The sequence below is a fragment of the Telopea speciosissima genome, chromosome 3 (genome assembly GCF_018873765.1).
Source record: "Telopea speciosissima isolate NSW1024214 ecotype Mountain lineage chromosome 3, Tspe_v1, whole genome shotgun sequence".
NCBI lineage: Eukaryota > Viridiplantae > Streptophyta > Magnoliopsida > Proteales > Proteaceae > Telopea > Telopea speciosissima.
The window spans coordinates 5,404,286-5,421,443 of record NC_057918.1 but is presented as its reverse complement, the minus strand read 5'-3'; the positions used below and the strand labels follow the sequence as shown (position 1 = coordinate 5,421,443).

Below are 17,158 nucleotides of genomic sequence, written 5' to 3'. Positions count from 1 at the left end.
CAATATTTTTTAAATAGAAACAAATTCCATAAATGATACCAAACATAATCAAAAACGTTTTTTAAGGCAAAACTCAAAAATAAAAATTATACCAAAGATGTCCTAAGTTTCTTGTCCCATTACGTAGCGTACACTAGCATCTCTCTGTCAACTCATATTCAATCATTTACCCCTTTGCATGTATATCTTTGCATCCCCCGATGATCCACAAACCATCTTAGTGGTCTTTAATTTTTCAATGCTTCTTTCTACCACTTGGCAAATTCCGTTTCAGCTTAAACCTGACATACGAACAAAGGATGTAAAAGTTTACCTATCCAAAAAATTGGATCCATTCAATCGTTGCCATGTGGCAAAAGATGATGCTCATGTAGAAAACTTTAGTCCAAAAAATTCTAAATTATTATTAATAATAATTTATTGTATGAAACTCTATCTCACGCTTGTTCTGGGCAATGTGACAAGCAAACATGAATTCATGACAAAACCAAATGTCACCAAGTTCCTATGGTTTTTTTATTATGTGGCTTCGTTGTGTGATTTCCTTTCTTGTTTCCAACTTCTTGAGGGTAGAGATTCCATGGGATCAATGTCGTATCCCAATCAGCATATATTGAATAAGATTGGGAAATTTGCCGGATTACCTAAAATGGAAAGATCCTTTGCCAAAATATTAAAAAAAAAAAAAAACAAGAAGAAAATACCAAAATATCCATAGTAAAACATATCTATTACCAACGAATTTTCTTATGGATATCCCTCAAGGTCTCAAGGTAAATAATTTGTAACCTTATTTTTTTGTCTTTTTGTTATAAGTATAAAATTATTTCAATGAGGACAATAATGTCATTTCATATGTATAATCGAAAAATATGCATGATAATAAAAGAAAATTGTGAATGATTATTTTGATTTTATATTAAAAATTAATTTGTTAACATTGAGACATTTGAAATGAACATAGTATATCAGTCTAAACTTGTTTACCATGTGATAATATAAAACTTTAGAAACTAATTAAAAGGTCAATCTTGGCAATTTGTTTGACCTATTGATAAAAAAAAAATGGGTGAGAGTTTAAAAATATATGGTAACCCATATGGCTGAAATAGTATCGAAGACTTGATGTCACTAATCCAAAGAGTATGCAACCTATTTGATAGGTAGCTGGGCCTCCATGTAGGTCACCTGGTGGAATTTTAGGCAATCTTATCTTCATAGCTTAGTGAATAAGGATAGTTTTTGTAATTATTGTATGGTTATTTTCAAAAAATAATTCTCTACTTGGCCGCATGGTCTCTGCACAAGTGTCTGGGCCAATGGGTGAACACATCTGGGTGTCTACCCAAGAGGCAGAGGTGTCATTTCACGATGCCTTGTGAGAGAGAATAGGAAACACCACCAAGTAGAGATCTTTTTCCCTATAATAATATTGTAATGGTTATGTGATGTCAAAGTTTGATGTAGTCAAACCTGACTTTCAGATAGATAGAGCACCCTTTAGTTGTTCATGGGTCAAATTTCATGACCAAGTTTAGCAATATTGTCCACCATCGTTAGGGTGTTTTTTTTTTTCCCCTGTACTTTCAATTTATAAATTACCGGGAAGTTAGTGTGGCACAAGGTTTTCGTTATCAGTATCGATGATCATATTGGTTGATACCATAACAGTACTAATATTGATCGATCGTATGGAGTTGGATCAGACCCTTTTGTCCTCCAAAATACCAATACTTTGGTTTTTGGACCATTTTACCCTCCCTTGTGCTAATAGATAGAGACGTGACCCCATAGATTACCTACTTGTATGTCAAGCCAAGCTCAATCATACAACTCACCATGTATTCTATGTTTTCTTTTCCTCATTAGTCCATTCAACAAAGAAAAAAACAATAATAAAAAAAAAACCCAAAGTTGATTGATTGATTGTACCAGAATCATGGTTTGTAATCCATGGTCGGTCAAGGCTGATACCAATCCGATATCGATCAGGATCAATCAAAATCAGGTTTTGCAATATCAGTAAAAAATATTAACAAATCGATAAGGATCCGTAAAAAATATTAAAAAAATTAATAAAAACAGGAAAAATTTCAAAAAATGGATCAACTCCCCCCCCCCAAAAGAGTTAAAAAACCTAAAAAAGCCACATGTATCGGATTGGATTGGGCAATCCAACTGAGTAGGCCGATCTAGGGAACGATCCACTAATACTTGGCCGAATCGATCATTCATCGAGATCAGTCTGGATCAACGCTGATCCAATCTGACAAATTTTGACCAATCTGATCTCATATCTCAAACCATGGCTATAATGCTTCAATGATGATGATAAGGGCGTAGCCGGTAATAGATAGATCCCAACGATCTTGGGATCAGATCCCATCTTCACAGAAGATGCTTTCCTAATCCAGAAATTTGGTGACGAGAACTTCCCAAAAATTTTTTTTGAACCCTCAAGGATTGCTTTTTGATCAGTCTCTATACGCTATATTCACTTGGAGAAATACTTTGCCTTGTATGACATCAATGCTTTCTCTATAAGAGATTTCCTTGACCATACCTTTCTTTACCTTTAGGCTCATCACAAAATGTAGACAAGGGATTTCCTAGACTTAGACACCAAGTTATACCATATGGTTTAAAAGCTAGTATGGATGAGTGTATGGGAACAATGAAAGGCATTTCAGACCTCCAACAAATAGGAGGTAAGTAAGAGATTTGTCAGTGATTCCATCACTATGGATGAGGAAAAACTTTCTCATAAAAGTCGTGTAGCTTAAGGATTTTAAATTCTGAATCAAGGATTGAATCGGTCCCCATCTCTGGAATAGAATCGGTCATAATTGGTCTCAAAAACCCTAGATTAATCGGTCTCTCAGATATGAAATCCAACAATCCGATCCCAAAAACTCTAGAATCGACCAACTGAAGCCGAGATCAATCGTGGCCGATTGGGATCTAAATCGTTCAATTCGATCGATCCGAATCCGATTTTTAAAACGTTGATGCAGAACAAGGCAACTCACAAAATTCATATAATTTCCTTTTACCTGTTTGGCCCTTTGGTACAACCCATTTTACTTTTATTGATCAAAATTTGGATTCCCTCATCATAGGAGTCAACCAGTCATGTCTATTGGGGATTACCATTTTAATACCACTAATACCACATTCCTTGACGCCAAAGTAACTCAAATCTTAATATCCAGTACGCTTTTGTTTGGAGATGCTCATATGATGCTTCACCTATACAAATCCAACACTCAATCTCATAAAGATCCAGATCGTTCAGCCAGATTTAACTGATTTAATCATTGATTCTTCAAATCCATATGTTTCTTTACGTATAAGACTTTTCCTATTAAATTAACTAGGAGTGGATAAAAAACTGAGATCACCTTATTTTGAGCCGACTATTAACTTTCTTCTAATAAGGGTATGTGAACCAAAATTTTATTATAAGGAGCGTTGGTATACAGGTTACTTGTTCAGAAGAATAAAGAGCTTGTTAAATGAAGACCGAGTTTCCCTTTACCCATTGTTAAGGGAGAATCTCTTAATCTACTGTTCGGATGGTTGGATCGGACTTTTAGAATAATATCAAGGGCATTTTGGACTTTGTACAAGAGTGAAGGAAACCCATCTGACACCCAAACGTAATGAGAAAAACACAAGAACTGGCAGGAAACTGGTGGTGGAGGAAAATGGGCATCCGGCTCCTCTCTAGGGAGCCCAACGCCCACAGAGTGGGGGTGGGAGAAAGGTGGGCATCCAAGGGCTGGGTTGTGCCGTAGAGGTTGATGCGGAAATGGCCTTCCTAAACTTGACGACTTGAAATTAGGGTCTTTTATTAATGCAAGATCACTTGCAGCTGACACTAAGCATTGGGATAAACCCAGAGGCAGGAAATTATGAGAAGAGAAGTAAATGAAATCAAATAAATAACTTACGGGCAAAAGAACTCTGTTCGAGAGTGTTGCTTACCATGAATCTATCTCTCTCTAGAAAAAAAAAAAACTTCTGCAGTTCAGGCATCTTGCGGTGCCTTGCAGTTCGGGCCTGAGAGCTCGACACGTGGAGGATGCTTCATCCAACAGTGTTGAGCTCGATTGACCCAGTTTTTTTTTTCCCCTTTCTTCTTGAATTTGGCACCATAGGATGAAACATCTTCCACGTGTCGAGCTCTCAGGCCTGAATTGCAAGACACCGCAAGATGCCCGAACTGCAGAGGATTTTAATCTATCTCAGTCCATCCCATATGAAAAGATACCTCTGCCCCATTGTTTTGAAGAGGAGAGAGATAGACTCATGGGAGTGCTAGCATAGGCCATACTCTCGGACAGAAAACTACTTCCCCAAAACTTATATGATCATTACCCACATGATTTGTCTAACTACTTCCAAGTCATTCTAAATAGTTATTAAATTTTAGTTTATTTTACAATAAAAACCTCTGATTTAAAAAGTAAATTAAAAATATTGACATCTAAAAAATATATTACAAAAATTTGGTTAGATAATACAATCACAATTACAAAACTATTTTTTTTCTTTTCAAAACTGATTTCACTTTCCTTCTCATTAGCACCCAGAGCCACAAGATTTCATCTCGAGAGATTCTTAGCTACTATATTTACAAGGGAAATAAAAGAAAGAGAAGTGAAATCAAATCAATGTTTAAGTAGAATTTATTTTAATAAAATAGAAACTTATTTAATCATTACCTCACAAAATTATGTAACTCACTACAAAACATTCCAATTTTGGTTATTAAATTTCACTTTGCAATCAAATTTGTTTGATTTGAAATGAAAAAAAAATTTTACATTTGAAAGTATAATTATCAGATATGACAAGAGTTTAAGGTAGGATACACGATCGTGATTACAGAATTTTTTTTTTTTTTTTTTCCCTTTCCACCAAAAAAAAAAAAAAACTGATTTCACTTCCCTGCCTTTTACTTGCAAGTAGACAACCCTCCGTAACTCTGTCGACTTCAAAGGACAACTTTCAACTATTATCGATTGGTGCAGGCCAGAGGTGTTGCCTAGAGATGTGCTTCGCTGTAGTGCTGATTGAGCATACACTCACCAATATTCTCCACTGTTTTGACTGGGAATTGCCTAGTGGCTTGGAAGCTGCAGACTTGGACATGACAGAAGCAGTTGGGCTCACAATCCACAGAAAATCCCCTCTTTTACTTGTAACTGTACTGCAAATATCTGTCGAAATGAATAAAAACGTCCACGAACACGAACAAGAAAGCTTTGAGAAATGATGTGATGCAAGCACAATCCTTGACTTCCTATTTCATTTTGTAAGATTACAAGAAATTATACAGGACAACTTTTCACTTATAATAACGGTTCTGAAAGCTCCATTTCATTTGAATTCTGCTGTTGTGTCTCAGACAGGTGATATCCTACAAAGTTCAGCCCCAGCCATTCCCAGGGCCAGCATATATATCTTGGCCTGTTCCGGATCCTTGAATCTTCTCGGATATCAGACTCCTCAAGCTGATGGGAAAGCTCCTCCATCCTATCCCTCAATCTTGAAGCCCTCAAGTCTGCAAGCTTCAAAGACTTATCAGCGGCATCTCTTGCAGCCATGGCTGCTTCAGCAGTCTCTTCTTTGAATTTGAGCTTTTTCTCTGATTCCATCATGGCTTGCTTTGCATCATCCAGTTCCTGCCTAACGGCTGACAACTGCAGTATTGCAATCAAAACCATTAAAAGTTGAGATGATGCAATCACAACTTAAATAGAAGCATCAGCTAAGTTGTCTTCATTCTAAAAGAAAATGAAGCCCTCCATAGATGATACTCAATATAGTGAAAATGATAATAAATTGTCAAGAGGAAGGGGTCGCACCAATAATTGATGCCACAGTGTCGATAATTTAAACAGCAAGTTGTATCCATATGATTCTGCTGGAGATTCTTGTAAACTCATTAAAATGTCTCCACAGTTGGTAAAAGGGTCTAATTCCAGATGCCTATTTCAATCAAAATATGGCTTAGATAGGTCCCTTGGCTTCCTTGGTGAAGATTTTTATAAACTCATTAAAATGTCTTCACAGTTGGTAAAGAGTCTAATTCCAGATGCCTATCTCAATCAAAATCATGGCCTAGACAGGTCACTTGGCTTCCTTAGTGACAGTTAAATCCCTCTGGTGGGACCAAGTCCTAAATCATGGCTAGCATTAATGAAGACTAATTCGATGTTTAAATGCTTTCCTTGTTTAGCTAAGCAACTCTCTCAAACCAACGAAGTTATGCTCTCTATGGATCACAAAAACTCTATACATTCGAATGAAAAGAAGCTTAGTGACAAAGAGACTAGATTTTACCTTCCACATTAAATAAGTTAATCAGATGGACTCCAAACTCCTTTCAGGATAAAATCCATCATATACTCAATGTTCTTAAGAATATGGTACACAATGTTGCTCGGTCAGATTAATTTTAGTTTCTAGTAAACAAAGAGAACTTCACAGAAATCATAGATCTAATTATAAGCATACGGAGGCCAACCACATCAACTATGTGGGTGGTTAGGGGTGAGGACAAGCTATCAGATGTCCTTCATGCCCCCCAATTTGGAATTTGATCTTTCACTTTAATTGATGCGTATATGATTACAATATGAAATATTAAATTATAAAACATTCAACATATGTATATATGGGGTTAAAAAAAAATCTAAAAGGGGAATTCGAAAGGAAATTCTTTCTCCTCGTGGGGGAGCCCAAATTCCACCCCTATAGGAAGGAATATCCATGACGGTTCACACAGTTGTGCCATGGGACGGGTGATGTGGCAATTCCGACTTTTTTTTGTGTGTGTTGCAATTCCAACCATTGGATATCTAAAGAAGGGTCAGGTGGCCACTTGTCAAGTTTCAGACTCAAATTCAATCATATACCCTCTCATGTATTGGCATTTTCAATCATTTTTCAGAAAAATTCATTATTCCAAGGGATTTTCAAAGCTCTATACTGCCACATGGTTAACTCTGTTTGGGCTGAAACCTGACATGGGAGAAGGGTACTTTGGAGTCTATACCACTCACAAAATTTTAACCTTTTGCAGCATAGAATTAATTAGAGTTAGTTTCAGAGATTAAGCTAAATAATTTCAAGAAATGCATTTGTATTTGCGTTACTTTTATTAAAGCCTAAATTTTAATGCATAAAACTTTTTGAGTGGGGCTTTATTTTCATGTCACCTACAAGATTATTCAGTTACCTCTTTGATGGTTCAAAATCTTGCCTATTTATTATGATTTGGGACCAAAATATTGGCAGAATGTCAGTTTCTGAAGATTTTGTATTCCTTACAATTTTCTTTAAAGTTGAGAGTTTCTGTACGGGTATTTGAGTCATGGAAAAAAGGGAGTTCGACGCTGCAAATACGTGACACAATCCCCCCCTTACTCACACATGGTAGGAGATATATATATATATATATATATTGGGGGGGGGGGGGGGGGGGGGGTCTCTCCAAGCCCTTGGATCCTATAGAGAATGGTGAAGGAGCTCTGTGCCCTCTCCCTTATTTTTAAAGTGTGTGTGTTTTGCGAAACAGACCCTAATCTATAAGGGATGTGGATCCCTTACCTTAGGATTTGCTATCACTCATCCTTTTGGTATTCTGGAACAAGCTAGGGATGTGACTTGGGCATGCTGAGCCTGGTTATTGAAAACCCATGCCCTGCTCGATATCGCTTAAGCCCAGCCCAAGCCTGGTCCGGCCTGATCTCAAAGTGGGATTCAAACTCAAACCTATGGAAGGAACCTGTAGAAGTAACCATCACAACACACAAGCATTTTATGAGCATTTTTAACCTTATACATGCAGATAACTACATTATACATGCACGTAAGACAGGCTCAGGCTAGTCTGTGCTGAGGTCAAGGCCTCAATCCTAACCTAGCCAGGCCCAACCTTGGTCTAGGATTTCTCAACCCTAGTCTGGCCAATGGGCTGAAATCTCATCCCAAGCCTGAAAAAAAGGGTGAGCCAAGCTTGTGCCCCGGTTTTTTGGGTCCAATTGAATCCTTGAAGGCCAAAACCAAGCCAAGCAAGGGATGCCCAAGCATCCTATTGCCAAGAATGCCAAAGTGTTTGCTCGCCAACATATCCCACTTTGATATGGAGATTAATAAAAAAGGCGAACACAGTGCACTAGGCTCCTGCCACTACGGGGTCTGGGGAAAGTCATAATATATGCAGCCTTACCCCCGCTTTGTAGAGAGGTTGTTTCCTAACTTGAACCCGCGACCACTAGGTCGCAATGGAGCAACCTTACCGATACGCCGAGGTCCGCCCTCTGTTGAGATTAATCACAACCATAAATAGTAATATCACATTAAGTCAAACTTAAGTTGCATTGATAGTCCTTTTATGACAGAAGGACAAGAAATGCTGGTTCAAAACAATTCTGCTACATGGTATCTGGGTTTACTAGAGTATTAAGATCTATATGGCATTGAATGAATGGATCTCTTATGAATTGTATTAAGTACATATTAACAGATCCAGAAAGCTAGATCTCTTACTGCCTCAATGAAAATTTTCTTTACCGTGGAGAAAGAGATCAGCTAATTCTACAGCAGATACATCACCTGGGGGGTGCTCTAAGGGAGTCCTTTACTTGGGGCAGCTACCTTTGACATGACACAGCTCTTTTCTTCTTTCTTTTATGTGTAGACCTTGGCCTTCCTTCTTGTAGCTTATATACTATATTTTGTTCCTTTTCTTCTTATCTACAAAATCTTTTTTACTTGTTTAAAATAAAAAACAAAGAGGGGATTTGGAGCCCCAATAAAAAGGCGAAAACAATGTACAAGTTACATCTGCCCAATGTTGTCATAAATAATAAAATAAATTTCTTCATGAGGGGCCACCTAAAAGCATTCATGAACTCTGGTCAATAACAATTTGCCATGCAAATAAGGAGTACAGGGTGCAGGGGGAGGAAATTTAGATATATCCCCACAGCTATTGCACCATAATCTGTAAAGCATTGGAATCTGACACAAGCACAAAATGGGAACTTCATCCATTTAGAAGAACCCACACAAAATAAATCTTATCAAACCTAGTTGTTTAAGTTTAGAATACAATCACTTAAAATTTTGCAGAAATATGAAGTAATAGTAGCCAGCAAAAAGAAAAACATAATTTATGTGTAATACGTAAAGGATTCCATATTTCAGTTGTAAATTTTGAATTATTTCAATACCGACACTGTACGTGTCAATTCCAAAGCATGTTGGTATTTTTAAATTTCTCCAACGACTTATATTTCTTCAAACCATACATGCTCTATGGCTTGTAATTAAACATGGCAACAGAAATAAAATAATCAACTGATGATATTGACATGTATGGTCTCATTATCCAACAAATTCAATATAAAAAAAATGTGAAACATATCTTTGACATTAAAGGATAATAAATCATAAACAACCAAATACGCTGAGAAAAATAATGTGTAAAACAGTCACAAGACAACTTTTAACTTTTAAGTGTACCTGTGCCAAATACTCTTGTTCAATGGCTCTGCCTGCTGCAGCCTCTTGTTCTGCTGCCACTTTCCATCTTGAAATTTCTTCTTCAGCAGCTGCTATGTCCATCATAAGCCCTTCAACCTTTAAAAGTTCATAACTGCACTCAGTACTTGACATCAATAAAGTCATATGCATTGATGAACCAACCATAATCAATAGGACAATGGGAGGAGGGGAAGAAAAAAGTTTATATATTCTATATATAAAAACCAGTTGAATAGGCTGATTACATTTTCATTGGCTACTCTTTCCTTCTCTTCAAGTTCCTCTATCCGATGCTTTCTTTGACTTAGTTCCGTGGCTTGAGCCTCCACATTGGCCTTAAGTATACACAACTCTGCCCTTAATCCAGTAACACAATATATAAAACAACAAAAATGGTCAATTGAGGCGAAGTAGCATTTTCAATCAATGACTTATATATTTAACCATAATTGCAAAATCATTACGTAATGGTACTCAATTCTCACAGACCAGTTCCTTTATTTTCCATTGAGTTTGTAACATCTGAAAATGTAATTCTAAAATCAAATAAAAAACAGTATGCAAGGTACCTAAGTTCTCCCACAGAATTTTGAAGATCAATGATCTCCAGCTGATATTCCTTAACACTGTTCTCCAGAGCGCCAGCCTACATATGATACATAAAGCATACTTCAGCTTTCAGAAACACCTGATCAGTTTAAAGTAAATTCCTTAAGAAATAGTAAGGCACGGCTGCTGACAGAAACACTTACCAGAGTAAAGACTTCATCCTTCTCTATATCCACAGCACCTGATTTATCATTGTCACCATGCTGCAGATTACTGAATCTGAAGTATATCCCTGCCTCTCTGAAACCATTTTCGGCGGAATGTAGGACCTCATTTGTTTTGGATAATGAATCTGATGACATCCTTCTTGACAAAGCACTTCTAAGTAGGGATCCAATCTGTTGTTTATCCTTCACCAATTGAGCAAGAGTCTCATTTAGACCTTTCGTTTCACTGGTCCTCTCTTCCATTGCATCGCTTACCTTCTGCGCAGCAATATTGACCAGTGAATAGATAGATTCCATACCGGCCAGAGAAGCGCGTAGGTTCTCATCCATGTCCATACCTTGTGGAAGGAACAAGGACTCGGAAAAGTCCGACTGATCTGATTTATTAACATCAACCACCCTAATTACGTGATATACTCGGTCATGTATTTTTGATATATAATTTAACTGCTCAACAAGTAAGGGCCTTTGTGATTCGAGGTTTAATTCCAAATTCTTCAATTTATGATCATAATCATTAACCAGCTCCCTTAACCCCGTTGCCTCCTTCTCCACCGCGTCCAGCTTCTCTGACATCTGTCTATCTATCTCAGATATCTTCACATCTTTATCAGCAATTGACTTCTCCAGATTCTCAGCTTTAGATGCTTTCTTCACCACCTCCTCCCTCAACCCACTAATCGTGGCTTCAAGTTGAGAAACTTCAATAGCTATTTCATAATTTCTTTGTTCCATCTGCTCACGAGCTTCATTTCTGGACTTAGTTGCCACGTCAATCTGCCTAATAAGTTCTTCAACAATTTCGTTTGTTCTCTTGATAATTCCATAAGCAACAGCCCGTAATCCGCTGTACTTCTGAGATCTAGGAAGCCCAGACCCAGAAAAATTCTTGAAGTTACTAATCTTTCCAGAGATCTTCTCGATACCACTCACAAGCATATGGGCAGTGCCTTCAATTTCCGAACGCGAGAAGTCCCTTGCTTTCACAGCTTCATCAAGCTGCCGAGCCCTATCCTCCTGGTGTTTCGAAATTTCATCTTTCAGCTTCAGAGCCTCCGCTAGTTCCCCTGATAACTTCTCATTCGATCTCAACGCTTCTTCCTTTTCCCGTAATGCCTCATTCCTCAGCTTCGTGATCTCGTCACGCTTCTTTATCGCCTCATGAGCAAGCACTTTCAAGCGATTAAAAGACACCTGCATCTCGGATTTGGCACTCTCCGCAGCCTCCCTAGCTTGTCGCTCACGTTCAAGCTCTGCAAGAATCTCTCTAAATTTCTCCACAGAAATATCTTCTTGAGACGGAATTTTGAGGACTTCGGGGACGGAATCCTCCCCCTCCACATCGCTGAGAACAACATCGGCATCTTCATCGCCAGCGCTCGCCATTTTGGATTAAATGATCACTATTTCTGGATCGATCAAACCATCCACCATTCCGTTAAGGGGATAAACAACTTTTTGATTAACAAAGGATCGAAATATCCGGTAATTCGCTTATCTCCGTATCAATTTCTTCGTCGAAACAGTCAGAACGAAAATAAGAGCAAAATTTGAATTGACAATAATTTGTAATTCCAATAGAGAAATCATCAACAGAAGGTAATCGGAATGAGACAAATTCGATCAGCTATACACCAATTGCAAGTCACAAACCGAAGAATGAAAATAAGAGCAAAATTTGAATTGACAATAATGTGGGATGAACGCTTGCCTTACGCAAATTCTCCGCTTCCAGCGGAAGAGAGCGAAAGCTGAAGATGAACAACAGCTACCAACCAGTCTTCCTCTCTCTCTTCCCTGCTAGTTAGAGTTTCTTCTTCTTCTTCTTCCTTATAAATTTATTTTTAATTTTCTCCATATTTTAATTTAATAATTTCCTTTTTTTTTTTCTTTCACAGTCAACTGTCAACCTCCCGCTTCCTGCCTTCCTTCTTGGATTATCTGAATTCTAATTTGTGCGGGTCTCAGACGAAATCACGGGATCACTACACTATGTACGGCTGTACACATACATTTGCAGCCAAGAAGCCGAAAGTGTGTCAATTCGGTCCGATTCACTGGTTCAGATCCAGTCATGGTTCAACCAAGTGGAATCGATAACGAATCAGCCTATGTCGATTCTGTTTCTGCCCTGAACCCTAAAAGTCCAATACGAATAAGCTGTTACGGGTTAGTTAGAATCTGAAGTAGGATTATCCGATTCTGATCTGATTCCATCAAAATCGGTAACAGCATCGATATCGATCAATTCCAATCTCAATTTTGATTCCTACTTACTTAGAATTAGCTTGAAGCCAGTCAAAACCCCCGAAACCCAATATGAGTTAGTTAGAATCAGAATCAGAATCAGCCAATTGATCTGATTTTACAAGAATCACTATTGGGATTGGTCTGAACCCTAGAAAACTAGTACAAACGATTTGAATTAGCTAAAATTTGAATCAGAACTAATCGATTCCGATCTGATTCTATCAGAATCAGTAAAGGGATTGCCCCTGTCAATTTTGATTCTGATTCAACTAGAACTGATCTGAAATTGGTCGGCCTAAACCCTAAAAATATGGTATAAATAATTCGAATTACTAAGAATCTGAATCCAGATCAGCCGTTTCCGATTCTGGTACCGATTCCTTCAAGGATGACAGATGCCCAATGTTGGGATGGGCTCACCATCTACCCCCATGTACTTATTTATGGTGATAACTTAAATGGGCTAAGCTAGGCCACCTTGCTTTGACTCCAAACTCAAGTAAATTTTAGAAGAATTAATTGTTGACACTTGACACCACTCATCTGGCTATTTTTGAGAAAATATTAAGATACATTTATGGATCGATCCTTTAAATCATTTTCCAGTATACTAATGATTCTTTCGTTTTAGTTTCTTTCCTGATAAAAATCATAGAAAAGGAAATTTCTTAAAGTGAAATTAACATAAAGATATATATCTTAAAGGATCCTGAAATAATATCTCTTTGTTTAAATAACTTTTAAATGGAATACAAATTGACATTTTACCATAAATCATTTCTTGTTTCCATATGATAATGTTTGTTGTCCAATGTCTATTCAAAGGAAAGGAATAAAAGTTTTTCCAAATGAAGCAAAATCCTAATTTTAATGCAGGGGAGGCGCTTTCACTTGGCTTCTTTAACTAAAAACAAAGTAATGTGGGCCTTCATCATTTTCTATCTAATTCTGGTTTGTAATTCAGATTTTATCAGAAGCATATTTCATGCTTGGAGATGGACATGAAATATGCCAAACAGACCCTTTTCTCTAACACACGATTCGCAACCTTCCTGATCTCAATGAAGTAATTCATGACGAATTACCGCCTGTTTAAAAAAAAAAAAATATCTAAATTAGTCGGCAAAGCTTCCACTCCGTGACCTCCAGTGTCGTGAAACATGCACATGCACTCTTGTGGACCCCAACCAAACGGGTCACTCTGTTGGTAAAGGATCATCATGCCTAAGAAAGCCAGAGGTCATGAGTTCAACTACCCTACATCATCCCCCTCAGGGGCACCCGCCCCACCCCCATGAAAATGGCTTCATGATTCTCATGGGTCTCAGTTTTTCTTAATTCACGTGGTTGCAGCGAGGTCTTACATGGATCCAAGGTAGGAGAGCAAGTTTGGAGCTCACTGGCTGGGACAGGGTCAGGTTGGGATATGTTTTAAAAAACATGACTCATCCCAATCCAGTTGCACCCTTAATCCGAGGTGTTGAGGATGTTCAGCCTTATAAAATTGTAATCCCACATTGTTATTTGGTACCATTGATGTACTTCATATACCATTGGACTATCTCTACCTAATAGTTTAAGTTTTTGGGTTGAACCTTCAAGTTGTATTTCATGGGCTATTCCATTTTATATAACACGGGTTTATCCGGTCTATCCAAGAAAATAAGAGTGGCTGAAGCTCTCCATTATAACCCCCCTCTCCAAATAGAAAAAAAACCCTCGTGAACCTCCATGTAGAGAATTATAGACGGCATTGTGCCAAAGGCTGGGCTGCGGCCCATTTAGAACGTCCAAAGAGCTCTCCTAGTGGACTAGCCTTTTAATGTTTGGGCCTCCATAATTAGTGATGGTGACGATTATCTGATTAGATTAATATGGCCCAACTGAGGCCCATACAAATAACCTGAACAAATAGCTTCCCGGATTTTTTTTCTTAGTATTTTGTGAATTCATTTTCAAGTATTTTTGGTCGATGTTCAGGACCCATTTTAAATTTGTAGAAAAAAAATCACTCACATGGTCCCGTGTGAAAAGAGCAACACAGAACAAATATATGCCACGTGGCAGTTTCATGATGTATAATTTTTATAGACATATTGTTCACATTATCATCTATTAATTTTGAAAGTTACTAAACACTATAGAGAGGAAGGTATAAAAATTGATTATGTTCCCACTTTAGTAGCTTTGGATTCACTTAAAAACCAAGGATAAAAATCATAATATATTGAGCCATGTAGGGAGATTTAATTCAAAACTTGTTGTTTACTAGCTCGTGGGGAGACCTTCGCAACCAATTATTTTGATAGAAGGTAGCACCAAACCGCGTAGGAAGAAGAGAATATCAATCGCCTCCTTTGAATTAGATAGAATTGAAATTTTCTTGAAGATCAAGTTTCCCCCGACCCATGGTCCCATTCACTGAGGGGCAGGAGAGGGCAGGAATGGATATCGGGAGGGTATTTTGTGAACCCTAGGATGGTGGGTGAACCATCCTCCATGGGTGGAGAAAAACTTTGTCCTTTTCTTGAGACCCCGCTTTGCACAAAGAAGCAATCCTCAAGAAATAGCAAGAAGTTCCATAGAATGAACGAACATATCTTCTACTTCTCCCACAAAAGCGAAAATTGAAGAATCATCACCATATCTCATAATTCCACCATAAAATACTGTATCTTCGTTAAGGGAACCATCACAATGAAGGGCAACAATACCATCCAATGGAATTTACCCATGAACAAGTTCTTAAGTTCTTGGAATTTGATGAATCCACAAGACCGGCACTTCCCATTTCTCCACAAGAAATTTGTTCTGCCCATTTTCCACACCAAATAAAAGTATAGTGTCGACTTTAATTATTGTCTCGCACAATCAATGGTTTGGTTCTTCTAGTTTCGATATGAAACATCCTGGAATTTCTTTTCATCCATAAATGATTAATAGTAGAACAGAAAGCAAGCTTACCAATCAAGCGTATAGAGTATGAACCCCCAAATTCTTGCACTACCATGTAGCTTTCATAATGAGATTATGACCCTTGGACCTCACATTAGAATACAACCATAGGATATCTCTATATCTATGAAGTAAAGTTACAGTAAAAGAAAATGTGAATTTTCCTCTATTAATACTCTCTCTCTCTCTCTCTCACACCCCTATTGGGCTTGCAATCCATCCCATAGTGAGTCAAAATTGGGCTCCTTTTTTACGCTCGTTAATGGGCTTACGTATTTGTGACTAGGCATATTTAACTTAAAAGCTGGGTCTTGACTCTTGGACTCCGTATTGTATGCCTAAAGACTGTTCAACCAATTCAAGCTTTAGGCTTTGTACTTTAGGCGACAAAGGGAATAATGATACTTAATGGCTAGATTCTCTTCACCCATAATGAAGAAAAACGTTAGCCCTAAAGTTATGGGAGAATGTACTCTATGCCGCCGCAGCATAGTCTGCGCCCAAGCACATGGGCAGCCTGTGCAGGATCCCCATGTGCTTGGGTACAGGCTGTGCTGCGGCATAGAGAACAGCACCCCTAAAGTTATATAACAAAGGAGAAATGTTTTTTGAGAGAGAATATATCGCCCACACCCAAACACAAAGGGAGAGAGACGAAATAACTATCTATCTAATGCTTCCACACACGCTCTCATTAACCATGCACATGTCTAGTCCCCATACAGGAAACACTTCCTCTATAATCAATCAATACTATCATGAAGCCTATGCATCACAGAATATCGTGACACTAAAAATGTTTAAACAACAATGTTAATATTACATCAGGAAGTGACGTGGGAGTGGATGATATTTTGAAAGGAAACTTCACCGTAACACTCGGATCTCCTAATTGTTTCAAAATTAATATTTTATAAAAAATAGTTTCATAGTTTGGCTCATCCTTATTACCCCAATATAAAGAAAATAAACAATTTAAATCACTATCACCTAATAATCGGTTAAATATCTATAGTATATCATTACTCTCATTGCATGTTTGACTAAGCTTGTAGGTAATCTGTTTCTCATCATCTTAGGAGCTTCAAAAAGCGGATCTAATAAGAAGCATGCATTTAGAATCTCTTTTACTTAAAAGTTTATGGATTTTTGCTTCTTATGCAGGTTGCCATAAACTTAGCCAAACATACTCTTAAAGTTTTCAAATAAATCTCTAGCCGAAAGTTTCATTAGCTTTAGAGTATCTACCTATAAAAGAAAACGAAATATCACGCATATTAATGTGTAAAGAAATATGGAGAAAGTTTTTCTTTATCACGTCGTAAAAATTCATCATATCATCCTAGGGTTACAAATTTCTATTGGATTTTTAATATGTTTTTCAAAATACCCTCTCGTGCATATCTGAAACTCCACAATGAATGAATTTTCATTCACCAAAACATTATGAGAAACAATAATAATAATAATACTAATACATCGAAGTTGGTATTACTCTTGTACCATCTTCATCTCCAACTTTAAAAGATTGCAAAATTATAAAACATAAGGAAAAAGAGAACCAAACTCTGTTGGTAGGTAAGGCCCAATGTTTCCTTATACAAGGTCAATTTTCC

The 17,158-nt window shown here is 37.5% G+C and overlaps 1 protein-coding gene across 2 annotated transcripts; it reads right to left on the bottom strand.

The window, feature by feature from the left end:
* Positions 1–5,286: 5,286 nt before the first annotated feature.
* On the bottom strand, positions 5,287–11,780 carry LOC122655893 (paramyosin-like). Of its 2 annotated transcripts, none has more exons than XM_043850271.1 (5): positions 10,314–11,780; positions 10,131–10,207; positions 9,807–9,918; positions 9,541–9,657; positions 5,287–5,708 (listed from the first exon to the last, which is right to left on the bottom strand). In XM_043850271.1, exons 1-5 carry the CDS (start codon positions 11,721–11,723, stop codon positions 5,358–5,360), a joined length of 2,067 nt encoding a protein of 688 aa, XP_043706206.1. In that variant the 5' UTR covers positions 11,724–11,780; the 3' UTR covers positions 5,287–5,357. The 2 variants fall into 2 exon arrangements, with proteins under 2 accessions (XP_043706206.1, XP_043706207.1); XM_043850272.1 differs by having other exon boundaries at positions 5,287–5,713; positions 9,546–9,657.
* Between the last annotated feature and the right edge of the window lie 5,378 nt (positions 11,781–17,158).